The following is a 21,759-nucleotide window of genomic DNA, read 5'->3' on the forward strand; positions in this document are numbered from 1 at the left end:
TTAAAATCCAAGAATCCTAGAGTGTTCCAAACAGAATCAATGCAGATCAGAAGACACATCATGGGAGTCAGGCAGTAGTGCAGCAGGTTAAGCGCAGGTGGCACAAAGCACAAGGACAAATTGCAAGATCCTGGTTCGAGCCCTGGGCTCCCCACCTGCAGGGGAGTCACTTCACAGTTGGTGAAGCAGGTCTCCAGGTCTCTTTCTCTCCCCCTCTCTGTCTCTCCCTCCTCTCTCCATTGAACTCAGGACCTCACGCTTGGGAGTCAAGTGCTTTATCCAGTGTGCCACCTCCTGGACCACATGGAGAAGAGCCTCCTTGCAGAGCTTATGCCAAGTGTGTCTTCAAGCTGCCTTCTTGACTCCATTCACCCCATTCCCCTCCCCATGTCACTGTTTTAATATAGATCTCTGAGCAGTATTTAGGTGAGACTTGAGTTAAATAAGAAAACTTCTTCTTCTAGCGTTTGCCCTTCTTCCGTAGCCAGTCAACAGCATCAGGTTGAGCCCGATGTAAAGTTTCGAGACCTCCTTTGAATCCGGAGAGGTGGCAGTCGTTGACTATGTGGGTCATAGTCTGTCTGTAGCCGCAGGGGCAGTTTGGGTCATTTCTGGCTCCCCAGCGATGGAACATAGACTAATAGATATTTACAAGATTTTTTAACCTTTTTAAATGTAATTTATTTTCTCTTTCTGTTTTTTTTTATTGTAAGTTGTAGTTATTGACGTCATCATTTTTATATAGAACAGAGACAAATGGAAAGAGGAGGGGAAGACAGAGAGGGGGAGAGAAAGATAGACACCTGCAGACCTGCTTCACCCCCTGTGAAGTGACTCACCTGCAGGTGGGGAGGCAAGGGATCAAACCTGGATCCTTAGGCTGATCCCTTGACTGATCCTTAGGCTGGTCCCTAAGCCACATGCATTTAACCCACTAAGCTACCTCCCGACTCCTGTTTTACTAGATTTTTGTGATTGCTTTTGTTGAAGAAAAATTAAAAGGTTGGAAAGAGATGGCAGTAGAATTTGTGGGCTCTGTAATGGTCCTAATAGGCAGGATAACTCACTAAATATTTCAGTAACTCTTCTGTTTACATTGAACACCTAGGGTATTGTACCTTTTATTCATTATAGTATCTTCCATTTAGGGGCCATACTGTCCAGTGAAGAGGCTGTGCTGCTACATTTAAAACAGAGTCTCAAGCTATTGCTGGGAATTATCTTCCATTTTCTGGTCTGAAAGACATTCAGTGAAAGCTGAAGAGATGACAGTTTCTTGGGTGACTTGCCCCACATCAGAGTGTTTCTTTTTCCTCTTGAATAAATTGTATTTTAGTTGATACATGTTTAATTTACTGTTTCTGTTTTGCCCATCATATTTCTTTCTGTATCTCTGTCTCTTTCTCTCTCTTTCTGTCAGGGCACTGCTCATCCCTGTCTTATGGGGGGGTCAGGGAATAAAACCCAGAACCTGAGAGCCTCAGGCAGAAACTTTATGTTATCTCCCCCAACCTTATATTTCTCTTTTCACTTACTCTTTTTTATTATTATTTAATTTTTATTTATAAGATGAAACACTGACAAGACCATAGGTTAAGAGGGTGTTCCAATTCCATACAATTCCCACCATCAGAATGCCATATCCCATCCCCTCCCCTGATATCTTTCCTGTATTCTTTATCCTCTGGGAGTATGGATGCAGGGTCATTATAGAGTGCAGAAGGTGGAAGGTTTGGCTTCTGTAATTGCTTACCCACTAAACATGGTCATTGACAGGTCAATCCATACTCCCATCCTGTCACACTCTTTCCCTAGGGGGGCAGGACTCTCTTACTTAAATTTTTTAAAATTTATTTTAATGAGAGAAACTGATTAGAGTACTGCACAACTCTGGCTTATCTTGAAGCTGAGGATTGAAAGCCTCAAGTATGGAAGTATTTTGCATAACCACTATGCTATAACTCTAATATCTAGGCCACCTCCTGGACTTTTTTTTTTTTTTTTTACCAGAGCACTATTTGGCTCTGGCTTGTGGTGGTGTGGGGGATTGAACGTGAGACTTTGCAGCCTCAGGCACGAGAATCTGTTTTGTAGAACCATTATGCTATCTACCCTCCAGCCAGCACAGTGCTTTTATTAGCACATTCTAATATGCCAGCCTTCCTCTCTCTCGGAATGCACATGTACAGCAATCTCAGGATGTCAAAATTTAGACAACCTCCTCCCTCCCCAAGCCCATGTTATTGTCAGAGGGCCTTGCTTACCTGGGGCTGCCAGTTCAGAGCAGCTCACAACTCTCTTCAGAGACTGTTAAACATGGAAATCCTAGAGAAGTGCTTCTGCTGATTTTGGGAACAGACCAGCAGCTCTCCACAGTGAGCAGCCATTTACACACCTCTAGACATGTGAGCTGATGGACTCCATCCAGAAGGTGTGGAGCTGCCCCGGGGGTGGGCAGGGTCAGCATAGATTATTGGCATCAAGACATTTTGGCTCCTCCCCTAATCCCTTTAGGACACTTTATTCTATTTCCTTCTTTTTCTTCTTTTCATAGGAGCACATATTCACTTTTACTTCCAATGATGCCAGTGATTGACCCTGAAACCATGATGTCTCAGCTTAGTTTTTTCTTTAATAAGTATGTTACTTCCATGCACCAGGCTCTGCATTTAATTACTCTCCTGGGAATATACCCCAAGGATTCCATAATGCCCAACCAAAAAGATGTGTGTACATCTATGTTCATAGCAGCACAATTCATAATAGCTAAAACCTGGAAGGAACCCAGGTGCCCAACAGCAGATGAGAGGCTGAGAATGCTGTTGTACATATACACAATGGAATACTATGCAGCTATTAAGAACAATGAGCCCACCTTCTCTGACCCATCTTGGACAGAGCTAGAAGGAATTATATTAAGTCAGCTAAGTCAGAAAGATAAAGATGAGTATGGGATGTGTCCACTCATCAACCGAAGTTGAGAAAGAATAACAGAAAGGGAAACTAAAAGCAGGATCTGATTAAATCGAGAGCGGGGCACCAATGTAAAAACACTGTGGTGAGTGGGGAGGGTGGCCATTGGGCTTCCCAGCATGGTGGGGGTAGGGTAGGGTGGCAGGGGTAGGTGGTGGGGACAGGGCACAGTCTTTTGGTGGTGGGAGTGGTTTTTATGTACAATCCTATCAAAGTGTAAACATATAAACCACTATTTAATTAATATGAGAGGGGAAAAATTGATCATATGTCTAGAACTTCTTAAAACACAGACTGAGTCTCTGGGTCAAAAAGGAAATCAAGGAAGAAATCAAAATGTTTTGAGACTTCAATGAAAATGAAGACACAAGCTATCAAAATATTTGGGACACAGCTAAGGCAGTACTGAAGTTCATGGCTATACAAGCACACATTAGGAAACAAGAAAAAGCACAAATAGCCTGATTGAACATCTTAAAGACCTAGGAGAAGAAGAACAAAGGAACCCTAAAGCCACCAGAAGGACAGAAATCACATAAGTTATAGCAGAAATAAATAACATTGAGAATAAGAAAATCATACAAAATATCAACAAAAGTAAATGTTGGTTCTTCTAAAGAATGAACAAAATCGACAAACCTTGAGCCAGACTCACAAAACAAAAAAGGGAGAAGACCCAAATAAGTTGGATCATAAATGAAAGAGGAGATATCACAACAGATACCACAGAATTCAACATATCATGTGAGGCTTCTATGAACAACTATACGCCACCAAGCTAGAGAACCTGGAAGAAATGGATGATTTCCTAGATACCTACCAACTTCCAAAACTAAGTCAAGAGGAAGTGGATAACATGAGCAGGCCCATCACAGCTAATGAAATTGAAACAGTTATCAAAAATCTCCCCAAAAATAAAAGTCCTGGACCAGATGGTTTTACAAATGAATTCTACAAAACTTTCAAAGAAGAACTAATACCTCTACTTTTAAAAATCTTCCAGAAGATTGAAGACACTGGAATACTCCCTATCAGTTTCTATGAAACCAACATCACTTTGATACCAAAAGCAGACAGAGACACAACCAAAAAAGAAAACCACAGACCAATATCTCTGATGAACATAGATGCGAAAATACTGGACAAAATTCTAGCCAACTGGATACATTAGTATATCAAAAAGAGTGTTCATCATGACCAAGTGGGGTTTATCCCAGGCATGCAAGGTTGGTTTAATATACGTAAATCAATCAATGTGATCCACCACATCAACAAAAGCAAGACCAAAAACCACATGATCATATCAATAGATGCAGAGAAAGCCTTTGACAAAATACAACATCCCTTTATGATCAAAACATTACAAAAAATGGGAATAGATGGAAAATTCCTGAAGATAGTGGAGTCTATATATAGCAAACCTACAGCCAACATCCTACTCAATGGTGAAAAACAGGAAGCATTTCCACTCAGATCAGGTACTAGACAGGGCTGCCCACTATCACCATTTCTATTCAACATACTGTTGGAAGTTCTTGCCATAGCAATCAGGCAGAAGCAAGGAACTAAAGGGATAAAGATTGGAAACTAAGAAGTCAAACTCTCCCTATTTCCAGATAACATGATTGTATACACAGAAAAACCTAAAGAATCCAGCAAGAATATTTTGGAAATCATCAGGAAATACAGTAAGGTATCAGGCTATAAAATTAACATTCATAAGTCAGTGGCATTCCTCTATGCAAACACTAAGCTAGAAGAAATTCAAATCCAGAAATCAGTTCCTTTTACTATAGCAACAAAAACAATAAAATATCTAGGAGTAAAACTAACCAAAGAAGTGAAAGACTTGTATACTGAAAATTATGAGTCACTACTCAAGGAAATTGAAAAAGACACAAAGTGGTGGAAAGATATTCCATGTTCGTGGGTTGGAAGAATTCACATCATCAAAATGAATATACTACCCAGAACCATCTACAAATTTAATGCTATCCCCATCAAGATCCCAAGCACATTTTTTAGGAGAATAGAAAAAATGCTACAAATGTTTATCTGGAACCAGAAAAGACCTAGAATTGCCAAAACAATCTTGAGAAAAAAGAACAGAACCGGAGGCATCACACTCCCAGATCTCAAACTGTATTATAGGGCCATTGTCATCAAAACTTCTTGGTACTAGACCAAGAATAGACATACTGACCAGTGGAATAGAATTGAGAGCCCAGAAGTGAGGCCCCACACCTATGGACATCTAATCTTTGACAAAGGTGTCCAGACTATTAAATAGGGAAAGCAGAGTCTCTTTAATAAATGGTGTGGGAAACAATGGGTTGAAACATGCAGAAGAATGAAACTGAACCACTGTATTTCACCAAATACAAAAGTAAATTCCAAGTGGATTAAGGACTTGGATAAGAAAAAGAATCTCAAGAAGTTTTTTGGTTTTGTGATCAATGTTTGCCCGTGGTTCCCCTTAGAGGGGACTATTGATGAAAAAAGATGGGCCAGAGTAGGAAACTGTTTAAAAGATTTTTGTGAGACCTTTGTTCCAGAAAAGTTTCCAGTCCAGGCTTTTTCTTATTGGAATTTAGTAAATGATATACTCAAAGTCTATAAACATTGTCCTGATGTACAGGGAGTCATGAGAGAGGGAGAAAAAATCTTGCAGCAACACTCCCAGCCACCTTCTGTTAGAGTCCGTCTCTATTCCCATGCTTGATTCAGAGGACCCCAAACCTGAGGTCGCCACCATCAAAACGGTGCCTGCTACATCCCCTCTTTGGCAACCTTAAGACCCCCTGCCAAAAACGGGCCTGATGGTAGTCTTTCTCATGAAGAGGCTTCATCCCTTGATGAAGAGGCAGCCAAATATCATAATCCTGACTGGCCACCCCTACACTCTTCTTTTCCCAGGCCGCCTCCCTACACCACCGCCCCCCCCCCCCATTTTGTGCTCCGGTCCTTGACTTGGCCTATATCGCTGATTATACCACCAAAACCAAAGCCCAACTTGCACAAAAAACGGCTTCCCTTAGAAAATTAATAGAAGATAAATGAGAGCTTTTACAATTAGTTAAAGAACTGTGGGCTCTTGATTTGGCATTAACTTCCCTCTCTCCACCGCCTGCCTCACCCAAGGCCAAAGCGAAATCAAAATCTCAAAAACCTGTCCTGGCTTTTCCTGTCACCAAGAGCAAATCCACTGTTCCTCCGGCAGTACAATTAAAAACCAGGCCCCCCTCTCCGAGGGAAAAAACTCTTCAGAGGGAGAAGCTAGTGAGGTGATGGCTCATTCTGACAACAAAGCCTCCGATGATAATGAAGCCCCAGGGAGCTCAGAGAGGGAGGGAGACGCTATAAAATATCAACAATATCGATGTCTAGGGTTTAAACATGTAAAAGAAAACGGCAGTAACCAATTATGGTCCGACGGCCCCTTTTACCCTATCCCTGATTGAAAATTTGAGTGAACGGTGGCTTGTACCCAATGATTGGTATTTTCTAACCTGCGCCACCCTAATGAGGGGTGATTATATGCTTTGGAAGACTGAATTTGTTGAAAACTGCAGGGAAATAGCTGTCCATAATTCTGAAAGCAAGGCTTCAAAGAAATGGAACAGAGAAAAACTCTTAGGAAGGAGCCCTTATGATACCAATGAAAGACAGGCACAATTCCCCCCAGGTCTTCAGGCCTAGATTCAATGTGCAGGTCTCAAAGACTGGAAAAGGCTCCTCCCTAAGGGGTCGGTGACCACTTTTCTTGCTAAGATTCGCCAAGGTCCTGATGAGCCCTATAGTAGTTTTATCAGCCGACTTACTGATGCGGCTGAAAGGCTGGTCGGTCAAGATGAAAAAGAAAGTGCCTTTGTTAAACATCTTGCATTTGAAAACGCAAACCCCACCTGTCAGTTTGCCATACACTCCCATCGCCGAGGTGCTGACCTTTCTGATTATATCAAACTGTGCGAGGGCATTGGGTCTGCCCATGCGATGGGACCGGCTATTGGTGCTGCCCTTAAAGACTTCACACAGGGCGGTTAGCCTAAGACTTGCTTTAATTGTAGAGATCCCCTCTTCCCTAGAACAAAATGGGCTGTTTTTCTTCCTTTAGTGGCTGGTGTTTCTCTTGTGACATCCATTGTGGCTGCTGGTCTGGCTGGAGGAGTCTTGGGTCACTCCATTTTTACCACAAGTAAGCTCTCCCAACAGTCCTCATTGACGGTGGAGGCCTTGGTGGAATCTTTAGCCTCTTTACAGAGACAACTAACCTCCCTTGCCCAAGTTGCCTTACAGAATCAGCGAGCCTTGGATCTCCTGACTGCAGAAAAGGGTAGCACCTGCCTGCTTTTGAACGAAGAGTGCTGCTTCTATGTCAATGAGTCCAGTTTAGTGGAGACCCAGGTTCAACAGTTGCATAAGCTTACGGTTGAATTACAAAAACAAAAATTTTCTGCTGCCGCTAATAGTTAGTGGAAATCCTCCATGTTCTCCCTTTTGATGCCCCTTATGGGACCCCTGCTTGGTCTTTTACTAATGATTACCTTGGGGCCTTTTATTTTTAATAAGATTACTGGCTTTATAAAATAACAAATTGACTCCTTGGCATCGAAACCCTTACAAATACATTACCACAGACTTGATTTGGCTGACAGAGGCTTGGCTGAACCTCAAGGTGACAGACCTCCTTTAGGAGCTGTATAAAACTCAGATTTATGCATGCCAGCCTTGGCATGGCGTGGGCACTGGCAGGGGGTGCAGGGCTAAGCACTGTGGGGGGAGGACCCTATAGTCCACCTCTGAGTCCCCTGTGAAGCAAACCTGATTTGCATAGTGGCTGGTGTTGGTCTTCAGACCCCTCACCATGAGGTTTCCACACCAAAAAGATAAAGGCTCTGCCTCCCCTCCCCAAAAGACACAAAACTGCCGTATGAGATGTGGGAGGATCAGTTCTATATGTACCCCGCAGGAGGAATCAGGTCAATACTCCCCCCCCCCGTTAATGCCCACTCATCTGTTGATGAGGTCTCCTATTTTTCACCCTAATTTGCCCACCTCATTTAAATTGTAAAAAGGGAGGAGATGCTGGGGGCCAAGGTCTTAGCTAAGTCCCTCATATAGAAAGTTACAAAACATCCTGAAAGTAGCCAGTGGGAACATTTTCAGGAAAAGAGGACATTTTGACCTTTGGTTCCAGGAACTGAGATTACCATCTAGCTGCTTGGAAAGTCTCTCGCCCTCCTCCCTCCCCCACGACCTTAGCAGAACTTCCTCATTGCTTGTGCTTATATTGCTGCTGCAAAATAAAGATTTTTAGAGCTTGATTAGACCTCCTGTCTTGCTCTCATTCTTTGTGTCTCTTGTCCTCTTCATTCTCTCGTCCCCTACCCTAGGTCTCTGTTGATAGACCCTGCAAGCCAGGGCAGAGAACAGACTCGAGAACTCTCAGAAGGCTAGAAATGGACTTACTCTATGATCCTGCATTTACTCTCCTGGGAATATATCTTAAGGAACCCAACATATCCATCCAAAAAGATCTGTGTACACATATGTTCTTGGCAGCACAATTTGTAATAGCCAAAACCTGGAAGCAACCCAGGTGTCCAACAACAGATGAGTGGCTGAGCAAGTTGTGGTATATATACACAATGGAATACTACTCAGCTGTAAAAAATGGTGACTACACCGTTTTCAGCCGATCTTGGATGGCCCTTGAAAAAATCATGAGTGAAATAAGTCAGACAGAAAGAAAAAACTAGCCAGCCAAAAAAGATCCACCTTTTCCCCTCTGGCTTCTCCCAGAGCTCTCAGAAAGTGTTAAACCAGTTCTGAGTGAGACCTTATCTGGCTAGCAAGCTATTCTCTAAAGAAAGAATAAAATCAATCAAACAAGACATTCTCTCTAACTTAAAAGCTATTAATCAGAGAACCAGTACTACACACTTTTTATAAAAATTTAATAAATTGTTGCTTTAAAACTGTAAAATATACCTTAGCCCAGAAAAAAAATTTTCAAAGATTTGGCGGTAAACTAAGCCCACCTGTTCTGCCCGTGCAGCCAATCATGGCACAGAGCTACTGCTCCACAGATTGGCAAAGACTGTAGTCTATCATCCCCTAGCCACAAACGCCCCTCCTGGGGGGAGGGGGTAGAGAATTGGTGAGTTAAGAATCCAAAAACCAGAGCAGTTTTTCAAAGGGAAAAATTTTCTTTTCACCAATAATGTCTGCTTTAAGTCTATGTGCTAACCTTGTTTTCATTAATGTGTGTTAACCCCTAAGTAACTAAAGTTTGTTTTAAGTTTTAAATAAGATTTAGTTAAGCTAAATGTGGTTTTAAAGATCCTGACTCATAGAGTTGGCACACCTTTACCAGAGTAAAATATAGGACAGTTTCGTCCTTCTGATAGCTAATATCAGCATCAATTCATTAGTTAAAAGATTTTCTGAGATATCTAGGCATGGTAAAATGCCTCTACAGTCTCTCTCACTCTTGAGAAAATTCTAAATTTTACCAGGACCCCAATACCAACTGACACTGTTTGTTAATTTGTTAATCCCATGCTTTGACTGGCTTTCTAATAACCCAGTCAGTGTAGAGCAGTGGCCTTGCCAGGAAAAATGGGTTAAACATGATATTCCTGGCCTGATAAAAAATTTTTCATTTGGCAGATGTGATTCAACACAGTATTTAGTATAAAATGGTCATCTAGAAGAAATGTTAACAGTAAAAATTTATTTTGAAAATTTCAGCTATAAGGTTTATCTTAGCTTTTTAAGTTACCTATCCAAATCAAAGTGAAAGATCAATTAAGTTGTGTACCCAACCTTGTTCATAGCAGCCCTAAGGGTGTGATAGCTTTGTGATAAACAAAGATCCTAACAAAGTTTAACATTTTACTTAAAATTGTTTAAGTGACTCAAAAAAAAAAAAAGGGCTTTCAACACAGTTCTTATGTGGTAACATAAAGGTAAAAATTAATTTGCTAAGACAGCTAAAGATTTAAAGTAAAAGTATTAAGTATTTAACATGACAATTCTTCATCTCCAAATTGATATGCAAATTATCTATGTATTTAACAGAAAAAGTTCCAGCACATTCTGGAGGGCTCCCAAAATGTCCTGTGAACTGTTTTGTGGATATTGTTCCACAGCAAATTGGCATTTGTGTGACACTAGAAATGTTTTTGAGAAGCAATGTCACTAATGTGTGTGAACTCTTTAAGTAACTTAAGTTTGTTTAAAGTTTAAAGAAAAATTTAGTCAAACTGAATTTGTTTTAGAGACCCTGGTTATGGGAATTGCTACAGGAGGTTAAAAAGATAACTTTTAAATTTATGCTTTTTATATAATTTATTTCTTTATTGGGGAATTAATGTTTTACATTCAACAGTAAATACAATAGTTTGTACATGCATAACATTCCCCAGATTCCCATTTAACAATACAATCCCCACTATGTCATTCATCATCCTTCATGGACCTGTATTCTCTCCACCCACCCACCCACCTACCCCAGAGTCTTTTACTTTGATGCAATACAAAATTTATGCTCTTTAAAATTCAAACAGAGCCTCTTAAATTTAGGTATCACACACTGAAGATGTGTCTAGATCTTGACTGTGATAGGTAAAAAAAAAAAAAGGGTTTTAAAATACTTTCTCAACTAAACAGGCAAAACTGGCTTGGGTTAGTAAAAGATAACACAATGGTTATCTTAATTATCTAACGCCAGAGGCTTTTGCTCTGATAAATGAGGTTTAATTTAAATAAGATATGTAAAAAAATTTTTTTCCAAATAAAAATTATCAAATAAATATGGGGTGGCCTAATGTAGAGCCGTATAGATGTTTTAGCTAACCTTTTTACATTTTATACAAGAAGTATGTCCCTGGTTTCCCTGAGAAAGAACTTTAGATATTAAAACATAAGACTAGGTAAAAAGTTAAGAGAGTTTTATGTCTGATATAGACAAAAATGTTCCCAGTTAAAACTTTTATTTTAAAACTTGGTAAGAGATTTTTTTATCTTACTCAGGAGTTAGTTTCTTTTGCTTTTACAGTGACTCCTTCTGATAAAGTTGTTACTGAAATAACTCCCTTATTTAGAAAGACTACAAAAATTATTATCAAATAATTGGCTTTTGAGAGTACAGATTCTACATGTCAAACTTTAATCAGTTCTTTTAGAGAGTAAAAAAAGTTATCTGGCTTGTTTTAAGACACTGTCAGAGGTTTATTCTTGATAAATTAAGGTAATACATGTACTGCTTAACTCTGGCTTATCTTGATGCTTGTGGTTGAAAGCCTCCAGTATGGAAGTATTTTACATAACCACTATGCTCTCTCCCCAGCCTCTTACGCTTAAAATTCTTATAATCCAATTAGTGTTATCACTGAAACTCAGTGTCACCATTTTTGAATGTTATGTTATATATATAGATACAGATATAAATAGATAATGAGAAATGGGGTGTGTGTGAAGCACATACAATTGTGAGAGTTTTCTCTACATCTGGTGGACAGATGGGTCTTGAACCCAACTGGGATCTCTCAGGTGATAATTTGAGGTCACTACTTGGTATGCACCAGAAAGACTCCATCAGGACCCAGAGAGAGAAAAGCAAAAAAGGAAGAGCATTTGGATATAGTAATAGGTGTAGGTGTGGCTTGGAGAGGAAGAGATAGCATAATAGTTATGGAAAAAGACCTTCACACCTGAGTCACCAGAGATCCCAGATTCAATCCCCAGCCCAAAGATAATCCAGAGCTGAGAGTGCTCTGGAGGGGAAAAAAAAATGAATGAATGAAAAAACAAGAGTGTTCCAGGAGGTGGCATAGTGGATAAAGCACTGGACTGTCAAATGTGAGGTCCTGAGTTCGATCCCTGGCAGCACATGTATGAGAGTTATGTTTGGTTCTTTCTCTCTCCTATCTTCTCTTTTTTCTTTTAAGATTTTATTTATGAGAGAGATAGGAGAAGAGAGAAAGAACCAGACATCAGTCACTCTGGTACATGTGCTGCCAGGGATCAAACTCTCAACCTCATGCTTGAGAGTCCAGACCTTTACCACTGCACCACCTCTTGGACAACATTTTCTTTTTCTTTTATTTTGTTTTCTTTTGATTTAAGATTTTACTTATTTATGAGATAGGAGGAAAGAGAAATTTTTCTTTTTTTTTAGAGACAGTTTATTTACTTCTGGATCTTTTATTTATTTTTTAATTGGGGGAATTAATGTTTTACATTCAACAGTAAGTACAATAGTTTGTACATGCATAACATTCCCCAGTTTCCCATATAACAATGTAACCCCCAGTAGGCCCTCTGAACCCCAGTAGGTCCTCTGAATCCACCTACTCACCCTAGAGTCTTTTACTTTGGTGTGATATGCCAATTCCATTTCAGGTTCTACTTCTGTTTTCTTTTCTGATCCTTTTTTTCAACTTCTGCCTGAGAGTGAGATCATTGCATGTTCTTTAACTAATTGTAAATGCTCTCATTTTTCTTGTATTAATTTTCTAAGGGAAGCTGTTTTTTGTGCTGAGTTTTAGCCTTGGTGGTATAGTCAGTGATGTCGGCTAAGTTGAGGACCGGAGCACAAAATGTAGGTGTGGTGGCATAGGGAGGCAGTCTGGACAAAGAAGAGCCTAGGGGTGGCGGTCAGGATTATATTTGGCCATCTCTTCATCAAGGGATAAGGCCTCTTCAGGAGAAAGACTATCATCAGGCCCATCTTTGGCAGGGGGTTCTTAAGGTTGTCAAAGAGGGGTAAATCTTAACAGGAGGGGACTTAGCAGGAGCCGTTTTGATCTTGGCAGCCTCAGGGGTGGGGCCTCCTGAATCAGGCATGGGAATAGAGACAGACTCACAAACAGAAGGTTATCTCTTAGTTTCTTACTCTGGCCCATCTTTTTTCATCAATAGTCCCTTCTAAGGGAAACCAAGGACAAACATCACTCACAAAATCAAAAAAAAAAAAAAAAACTTCTTGAGATCCTTTTTCTTAACCCTTACTCCTCGTGTCTTGAAGGACTCTTTGAGGCCCCTAAGAAATAAACCATGCTTGCTCAATGCTTGTCCCATAATTGCGTCACTCTTTCTTACCTCAAAAAGGATCAATCTCACAGATTGATGAATCTGCGGCGATCACCACGCGGATCTTCACTCTGGGCTAAAGCAGCGATCCTATGCGAACCTTCACTCACTCCTTCTCTGAAGTGGCGGTCCTATGCTCCTTGGTCGACCATTGGGGAGCGACGTTCTCTAGGACCCCAGACCCAAATTGGTCCCACGTCAGGTGCCAGGTGCCCCGGCCTGTGGGGTTATCGACGGAAACCTAGGGTAGGGGGCGAGAGAATGGAGGGGACAAGAGACACGAAGAATGAGAGCAAGTCATGAGGTCTGATCAAGCTCTGAAATTTTTATTTTGCAGCCACAATTTATGCACACACCATGAGGAAGTTCTGCTAAGATAGTGGGGGAGGGAGGTGGGTGAGCAACTTTCCAAACAGTTAGATGGTAATCTCAGTTCCAATGATCGGAATGTCCTCTCACCGGCTATATCAGAGTCTTAGCTAAGGTCTTGGCTCCCAGCACCTCAGGGACAAGAGTCTTTTTGCATAACCAACCCAAGTACCTCTTTTTCCATTCAACTGTTATTGCCATAAAAAGAGGTTGGGGAGGGGGCTGGGTGATAGTGCAGCAGTTTGAGCAAAAGTGGCCCAAAGCACAAGGATGAGACAAGGATCCCTATTCAAGCCCTCAGCTACACAACTGCAGGGGGTCACTTCACAGGCTATGAAGCAGGTCTGCACGTGTCTTCTCTTTCTCTCCTCCTCTGCCTTCCCTCCCTCTCTTGATTTCTCTCTGTCTTATCCTACAACAACACCTAGGACAAAAATAACAGTAATAACTACAACAAGGACAACAAAAATGGGCAAAAAGGCCTCTAGGAGCAGTGGATTCATAGTGCAAGGACCCAGCCCCAGCAATAACTCTGGAGGCAAAAGAAAAAAGGAATCAGTTCAGCACAGAGGGTAGATAGCAGAATGGTTATGCCTAGAGACTCTTAATGGCTGAGGCTCCAAAGTCCTAGGTTCAATCACCCCTACCATCATCAGCTAGAGCTGATCAGTGTTCTGACAAAAAATAAATTAAATAAATAAAAGACATGCAGATATGCACACCAGGAGACAATGGCTGACAATCCCCTTGGAATTCCACTATGGGAGCCTGAGGGCTTTTAAATCATAAGTAGTCTTCTTAGCTTAATCATTGACTCCTGACCAAGAGATACAGCAGGGTGGGGCATAGTTAATCCAGTGGTTATGCAAAGAGACTCTCACAGCTCCACTGCTAGGCCACTGAGGTATAGACTGTCTCCTCAGTTTTCTGGTTAGTTCTCTGTCCCCTGGTGTCAGCACAAGGCCTCCCTGCAGCTGCGCCAGTTTCTGAGGGCAGTAGCAATGGAGACTCACAGTTGCACTTGGTGAGTTTCTGGGGATTCCTGTCCTCCCTTCAGCTGTCTTTTTATTGGTGAAACAGACTGGAGGTGGAGTCTCAACTGGTTAACTGCTGGACGGTTACCAGCCACTTATGTCTCCCTAGGTTTCTCTCAGTCCACTAGCCACCTGTGTTTGCACTCACCAGTGATTTGGTGGGTTCCTGAAGTGGTTCTAGTCCTATCTTGTTGTGGTCCCAGGTGATCTCCTTTGGTATTCCTAGTTGACCTGGGAAAGGAGAAGAGAGAAACACATCTGCTGCAGCTTTGTACCCTCTCCTCTGGAAGTCCCTTATAGGAATATTTTAACCCAGGCTGCCTGCCCCCAAAATAACACTTCAGTAGGAATATTTTAACCAGGGTCCCTCCCCCCACCAGCTAACACTTCCTATAGGAATATTTTAACCAGGTGCCTGCCCCTCCCAAGTTAACACTTCTTATAGGAATATTTCTAAAGTTGTGCATACATCCCACATTTAGTACTAGTATTAAACGAGAGTAAAATGTCTGAGCAATAATTCTAATTATTTGTGCCTGTTTTCAAAGCAGCTTGTAGAACTTCATAAAAAGTTGCATAGAAGGGTGGGGGTAGATAGTGTAATGGTTATGCAAAGAGACTCTCATGCCTGAGGCTCTGAAGTCCCGGGTTCAATCTATACAGGACCATAAGCCAGAGCTGAGGAGTGCTCTGCTAATAAGAAAGAACAAATGAATGAAAGAAAGAAAGAGAAGAATGGAAGAAAGAATGAAAGAAAGTTGCACAGAAAAGGGCCATGTTCACATGAATAGTGAGTCTGGAATATGACCATAGCTGATGGAGGGGTTAATTCTGGAAAAATCAATCAGAAGAAACCATCCAGAGACAGTTCAAAGTGTCCAAAGCTATGAAATGACTAGAGAGCAAGTTGAGAGGACAGAGCACACAGTAGACTTTTCTAAGAATGTGACAGTCTTCGAGATGGGTCATGGGAACAACCACATGTCTGTGGCAACTCGATGCTGTCATCAGCCTGTTTGCACCTCTGTGCTGTCTGACACAACAGTCACTAACTACAGTGCCTGCTGAGTTCTTGGAAACTCATCAGCTCAACTGACTTTTGCCTAAAGTGTCAACCAAATGCCAGACTTTGAACATTATGCCTGGTATTTTTTTTCAATGTTTAAAGCTATAAAATAGGCCCAGTGATTTCAAATTGACTACATGTTGAGATGATAAGTATTTGTGTAGAGATGAGCTGAAAAATAAATGTAAAATTGGTAATTAAAGGATAGACAGGCCTGGACTCCAGCACCCTGAAAGCTATACAAACAATTAGAGAAAGCAATTCAGTTGGAGGCTGCAGCTGCAGCTGTAGAACCCAGAGGTGAGGAATCATAACAAAAGAAGATACCTTCAAGAATCCAGAGGCAGGAAAAGAAGATAACCACAGGGCTGTAGAAAATCCTCATTACCCCCTTCTTCTTCTAGCATTTGCCCTTCTTCCATAGCCAGTCAACAACATCAGGTTGAGCCTGATGTAAAGTTTCGAGACCTCCTTTGAATCTGGAGAGGTGGCAGTCGTTGACTATGTGGGTCATAGTCTGTCTGTAGCTGCAAGGGCAGTTCGGGTCGTCTCTGGCTTCCCAGCGATGGAACATAGCGGCACACTGGCCATGGCCTGTTCAATAGCGATTGAGGAGGGCCTAATCATAACGTGCTAGGTCAAAGCCGGGTTGACGCTTGCAGGGGTCTGTGATGAGGTGTTTGTTCTTTACCTCAGCTGACTGCCAACTCTGTTTCCAAGAGTCTGGAACAGAGAAGATCAGTGTAGGCGTAGGGGACCAGATTGGATGACGAGACGTCAAGCATTGGACAGGGTGGGCGAAGATATCCGAGTATATTGGCAGGTCCGGTCGAGCATAGACGTGGGAAATGAACTTAGATGATGCCGCATCCCGACGAATATCTGGCGGGGCGATGTTGCTAAGAACTGGCAGCCATGGAACCGAGGTGGAACGGATGGTTCCAGAAATTATCCTCATGGAGGAATATAATTTGGAATTGACCAAGTGGACATGGGGGCTACGGAACCATACTGGGGCACAGTATTCTGCAGTGGAATAGCATAATGCCAGAGATGATGATCGTAGTGTGGAAGTGCTCACGCCCCATGAGGAGCTAGCCAGTCTTGCAATGATGTTATTCCTCGCGCCCACCTTTGCTGCAGTTTTTATGAGATGTTCATGAAATGACAGGGTGCGATGGAGAGTAACGCCAAGATAGACTGGCTGGGCTTCATGCCGGATTCTCGTATCATTACCCGATACATATACAAAGGATAACTATATTTGTAACACTGTCATGTACCTCATATTCTGAATTGCATATAAACCCTAGTAAGACTTAGATAAGGGGTTGAACACCCAAAACAGCTGTGGGGGCGCCAAGCAAAGCGGACATGGCACAGTGCTCGGGCTCTAGTCTTGGGAGAGAGACAGATAACTACTCTAGCATATGAGATGCTTGTGGTAAAAATTTGGGATCCCTTGCTGAGAACTCAACAGCCTACTCACTGCCCCTCAGAATACCTCACCAGGACCTCTTTAAGTGTGAAAATGTGTATATTATGTGGTCAAAGTGGTGCCCACATGTGGTCATCTCAGGTGTTTTCTGTGGCAGTGTGACAGCTCAGACTCTTGCATGGGTGACCTCCATAGTCAGGACTGCCTGCCTGCCTGCCTGCCTCTGGGAAACTCCACACTGCCTGAGAATGAAGCTGTGAATCTGAATTGGCCACACCCCCATCCCTCCTCTGGTCTTGAATGAAGTCTACCTTCATTCAAGTCATCCAGGGAAAAGTCTGATCCAGATAAGCCATAGACACTCCCTAATCCACTCAGCTGTCCTGCTCTCCTATCAGCAGTCAGAATTCAAAGGGTGGGGAGGTGGTTGGAGGCAGGTATAAAGTCTCAGGCTTCTGTCTCCAGAGAGACAGAATCTCTCAGCTCTGGGAAGTCTCCTGCCTGCTTCTCCAGCCACTCTGGTTTAGAGGAGTCAGCAAACCTCATCACAGCAGGTAAGTTAACCAGCTCTCCTTGATGCCTGGGACCCCATCCCCACACCACGCATCCCCTGTGTGTCTGTGGGCAGTTGGGGGTGGGGATTGAACCTGGGAACCCTGGGATTTATGGCATGTAAAACCTCAGCTTTCAAAGGGGAGTCTATCTCCACAAATAAGGATCTTTTCTGTTCAGCTCTGGTTTATGGTGGTACGGAGGATTGAACATGAGACTTTGGAGCCTCAGGCAAGAGAGTCTCTTTGCATAACCATCATCCTATCTACCCTCTGGCAATAAATAATAAATATAACAATAAATCCCTCACTAACAATAAATCCCATTGATCTGATCTGGGGCCTATATTCAGAACAGGAGCCCATGTAACCTCTGCATCCCTGGAGGTCTGAGCTTGATTTCACAGTCATATGTAGGAACATTCTAGGCTGCACTCATTTCAGGTCAAGTTTCCCATGAGTGGCAGAGTACGTTAACCCAGTCTCCCTTTGGAAAGTGGGCAGTCCCTACTGTTGTTGTTCCACTTTGAAGGCAAGGTCCTGTAGAGACCCACAAGAGGTTCCATGATGCTGTTTCTGATGGAGATGACCAGTGATGGAGGAGAGAGTAGAGAGATCTGTTAGAGGTCTGGGACCATCATGTCTATGTGGGGTTCTTACAACTCCCTGACTAGAGTCCCAGATGATGGGGTTATCTGGTGACCCCATGGTTAGGATATACTGTACCAGGGCTGGGGAGACAGCAGAATGGTTCTGCAAAGAGATTCTTGTGCCTGAGGCACCAAAGTTGCCAGGTTCAATCCCCAGCACCACCATAAGCCAGAGCTGAGCTGGATAAAAATAAATAAAAAGATTTCCTGTACCATATAAGACCTTACTATGATTTATGCCATTTAATGGTATTTACAAATAACTGTATCTTAAATACTGACAAGACCAAATGTTTTGAGCCACCCTTGTCTAAGATTATAGATGATGTAGAATTTCTTTCTTTTTTACTTATTTACTTTCCATTTTGTTGCCCTTGTTTTTTATTGTTGTACTTATTGTTGTTGTTATTGAGTCATCTTTGTTTGGTAGGACAGAGAGAAATGGGAAAAAGTGGAAGACAGAGAGGGGGAGAGAAAGATATACACCTGAAAACCTGTTTTGCTGCCTGTGAAGAGATGCCTCTGCAGGTGGGGATTCGGGTTCAAACTGGAAACCTTCCGCTGGTCCTTTTGCTTAACCCTCTGCTAACCCTAATTTAGTATTTCAAAGAGCAAGTCATTAATAGAAATGTAGTAATTTATGCCCAATCTGAAAATTTTATGAGGTTAAAATGCGAAAATGTGTTTAGATTGAAGGAATGTCTACTCAGAACTGCGGTGTATGCATCACAAATTCTAAGATATCCAATAGTACAGAGATTTATAAGACTTTATGTTAATAGGAATGTATATTAACACCATCCCTGGCACCAAAAGTCTGTGTCACTACACCCATGCCACTATAATGAAGCTAGTAATCTACCCTAACACTCCCACAGTGTGGTTACTTGGGTACAATACTGCAATTACTGCTTTGCATCCTCATTCCTGATCTAGTTTCTCAACCTTTGTTTTAGTGGGCTCAATCAATATGGATCTTTCTCTTTCTGACTTATTTAACTTAATGGATTTCCTTCTAGCACCATCCAGGATGTATTGGGAAGGTGGGTTCATTATTCTTAATGGCTGAGTGTTCCATTGTGTATGTATAGCACAACTTTCTCAGTCTGAGAAAGTTCTTGGGCACCTGGTTTGTTTCCAGGTTTTGGCTATTATGAATTGTGCTGTTATGAACATAGATGTACACATATCTTTTTGGATGGGTGTGATTGACTAGGTGTCCAGCACTAAGAGAGGAATGACTGGTCCATAAGGAAGGTCCATTTCTGGCCTTGTGAGGGTTATTCAGATTGCTCTCTACAAGCGTTGTACCAGTTTACATTCCCACCAGCAGTACAAGAGGGATCCTTTGTTGTCCCCACAACCTCTCCACCATTTGATGCTGCTGTCATTTTTGATGTCTGACTTTCTCATGGGGCTGATGTGGCCTTGGTTATTAGACCAGGCCCACTGCATTGCTTAACACTATGGTCTATTTACATAATCATTTTTTTTTTGTCTGACACCCGCCCTTTCTGCAGGGCATTGGTTTAATCCCCACTGGTTCTTTCCCTTTTTCCACTCTGCCCCTTCACCTAGTCACTTCCTTCTTTCCACCCTGCCACTTCTACCTCAGGAGATATAAAAAGGCATCAATAAAGGCAGCACTGCATTGTGTTCCCATTGAGTGAGCCCAGAGTCTCTCTCTCTCCTGAGACACGAGTTCCTGATCCTTTTCCCATGCAGCAACCTAGGTTGGCTCAGGCCAAGTTCTCTCCAACCCAGAGAGCATGAGCAAGTGCCCGGGAAGAAGCACCCACAGGATAGCTCAACAATGTGGTATCTCATTGTTGTCTTTATTTGCACTTCTCTAACAAGCAGTGATGTGGAGCAATTTTTCATATGTCTGTTGGCCATTTGGATCTCTTTTGTAGTGAATATATTTTTCAGATCTTCTGCCCATTTTTAGATGGATCATTTGTTTTTTTTGTTGCTAAGTCTGGTGACCTCTTTATATAGTTTATATATTTTTGTTACTAGCCTCTTCTCTGATTTATGGCATATGAAGATCTTCTTCGAGTCTTTGAGAGGTCTCTTTGTTGGGGTGATGGTTTCCTTTGCTATATGGAAGCTCTTCAATTTCATGTTGTCCCATTGATTTGTTTTTGTTTTAGTCTTCTTTGCAACTGGATTTGTATCAACAAAGTTGTCATTGAGGTTTAGGTGGGAAAGAGTTCCACCAATATTTTCCTCTGAGTATTTGATAGTTTCTGGCCTAACATCGAGATGCCTGATCAATTTGGAGTTGACTTGTTTCTAGTGAGATAAAGCGATTCAATTTTATTCTTCTGCATGTTTCAACCCAGTTTCCCAGCACCATTTATTGAAGAGAGCCTCCTTCCTCCATGTAATACTTTGAGCCCTTCTAATAAAAAATTAGGTGTCTATAGGTTTGGGGGTTTGCTTCTCGGCTTTCAATTCTTTTCCACTGGTCTGTGTACCTATTTATATTCCTGTACCAGTCTGGTTTTATTATGATGGCCTTATAATATAGTGTGAGATCTGGGAGTGTGATGCCACCATTTTTGTTTCATTTCATCAAGATTTTTTTGGCGATTCTAGGTGTTTCTGTTTCCAGATAAATGATTGAGCTCTAGCCTGTGTCAAAAATAAATAAATAAAAGAAAGAAAGAAAAAGAAAAGAAAAAAAGAAAAAAAAAACCTTTGCTTGGGAAAAGAACCCCCTCCTCTAGATGGCTCTTGCTAAGTTTGGTATTTTGATAAAGAAATTATATTTAGTGGTCTCTTGCCTGTAGCTGGCTCTCTTACTCCTCTGGTGTGGGGGTTGATCTTGGGGTGCAGTGAAAAAGAGTCAAACTCACAGTCTGTGGGCCAACTTCATGTTTCCTTTGTCCTTTTCAGCCTCTGTTTGCCAGCCTAAGGGTGAGTTATAGGACTCTTCCTTGGTTCCTTAGAGCTCTCCTACATTCTTTCTCTGCCACTGGCCTGGAAATCCTACCCTCACCTGAAATTCTCAGGTTTAAAGCAGCCTCCTTGCAGAGCTTATGTCAGGTGTAGTCTTCAAGCTGCCATCTTGGCTCCATCCACACCAGCCACTTCCCCATGTCACTGTTTTAGTATAGATCTCTAAGCAGTATTTAGGTGAGATTAGGTGTACCATGTGAGCTTAACTTGCTGCACTACTGCCCAACTCCTGTCTTACTAGATTTTTGTGAGTGATTTTTTGTTGAAGAAAAATTAAAGAGTTGGAAAGAGATGTCAGTAGAATCTGTGGGCTTTGTAATGGTCCTAATAGGCAGGATAACTCACTAAATGTTTCCATAACTCTTCATTTACATTGAACATCTAGGGTATTTTGACTTTTATTCATTGCAGTATCTTCCATCTAGGGGCCATACTGTCCAGTGAAGAGGAGGCTGTGCTGCTAGATTTCAAACAGAGTCTCAAGCTATTGCTGTGATTGATCTTCCATTTTCTGGCCTGAGAGACATTCAGGAAAAGAGGAAGAGATGGCAGTTTCTTGGGTAAGTGACTTGCCCCCCATCAGAGTCTGTTTTTTTTTTCTCTTGAATAAGTTGTT

General features: G+C 41.9%; 3 protein-coding genes and 1 long non-coding RNA gene across 4 annotated transcripts in view; 2 read left to right on the forward strand and 2 right to left on the reverse strand.

Moving 5' to 3' along the window:
• The window catches only part of LOC132532454 (uncharacterized), a 242,782-nt gene extending 229,143 nt beyond the window's left edge, over window positions 1-13,639 (reverse strand). Inside the window, exon 1 of the long non-coding RNA XR_009544409.1 lies at window positions 13,172-13,639. This is a non-coding gene — a long non-coding RNA (uncharacterized LOC132532454). The remainder of the gene's footprint in view (window positions 1-13,171) is intronic.
• LOC107523368 (zinc finger protein 709-like) overlaps window positions 1-21,759 on the reverse strand; it is a 486,341-nt gene that overhangs the window by 243,829 nt on the left and 220,753 nt on the right. The gene's annotated exons all lie outside the window — the stretch shown is intronic.
• LOC107523366 (zinc finger protein 791-like) overlaps window positions 1-21,759 on the forward strand; it is a 104,553-nt gene that overhangs the window by 78,110 nt on the left and 4,684 nt on the right. The window lies entirely within an intron of this gene.
• LOC103125922 (zinc finger protein 709-like) overlaps window positions 21,492-21,759 on the forward strand; it is a 46,949-nt gene continuing 46,681 nt past the window's right edge. The window contains exon 1 of the mRNA XM_060206409.1: window positions 21,492-21,703. Coding sequence (XP_060062392.1) covers window positions 21,689-21,703 — 15 coding nt within the window. The 5' untranslated portion in view covers window positions 21,492-21,688. The remainder of the gene's footprint in view (window positions 21,704-21,759) is intronic.

The sequence above is a fragment of the Erinaceus europaeus genome, chromosome 13 (assembly GCF_950295315.1).
Source record: "Erinaceus europaeus chromosome 13, mEriEur2.1, whole genome shotgun sequence".
NCBI lineage: Eukaryota > Metazoa > Chordata > Mammalia > Eulipotyphla > Erinaceidae > Erinaceus > Erinaceus europaeus.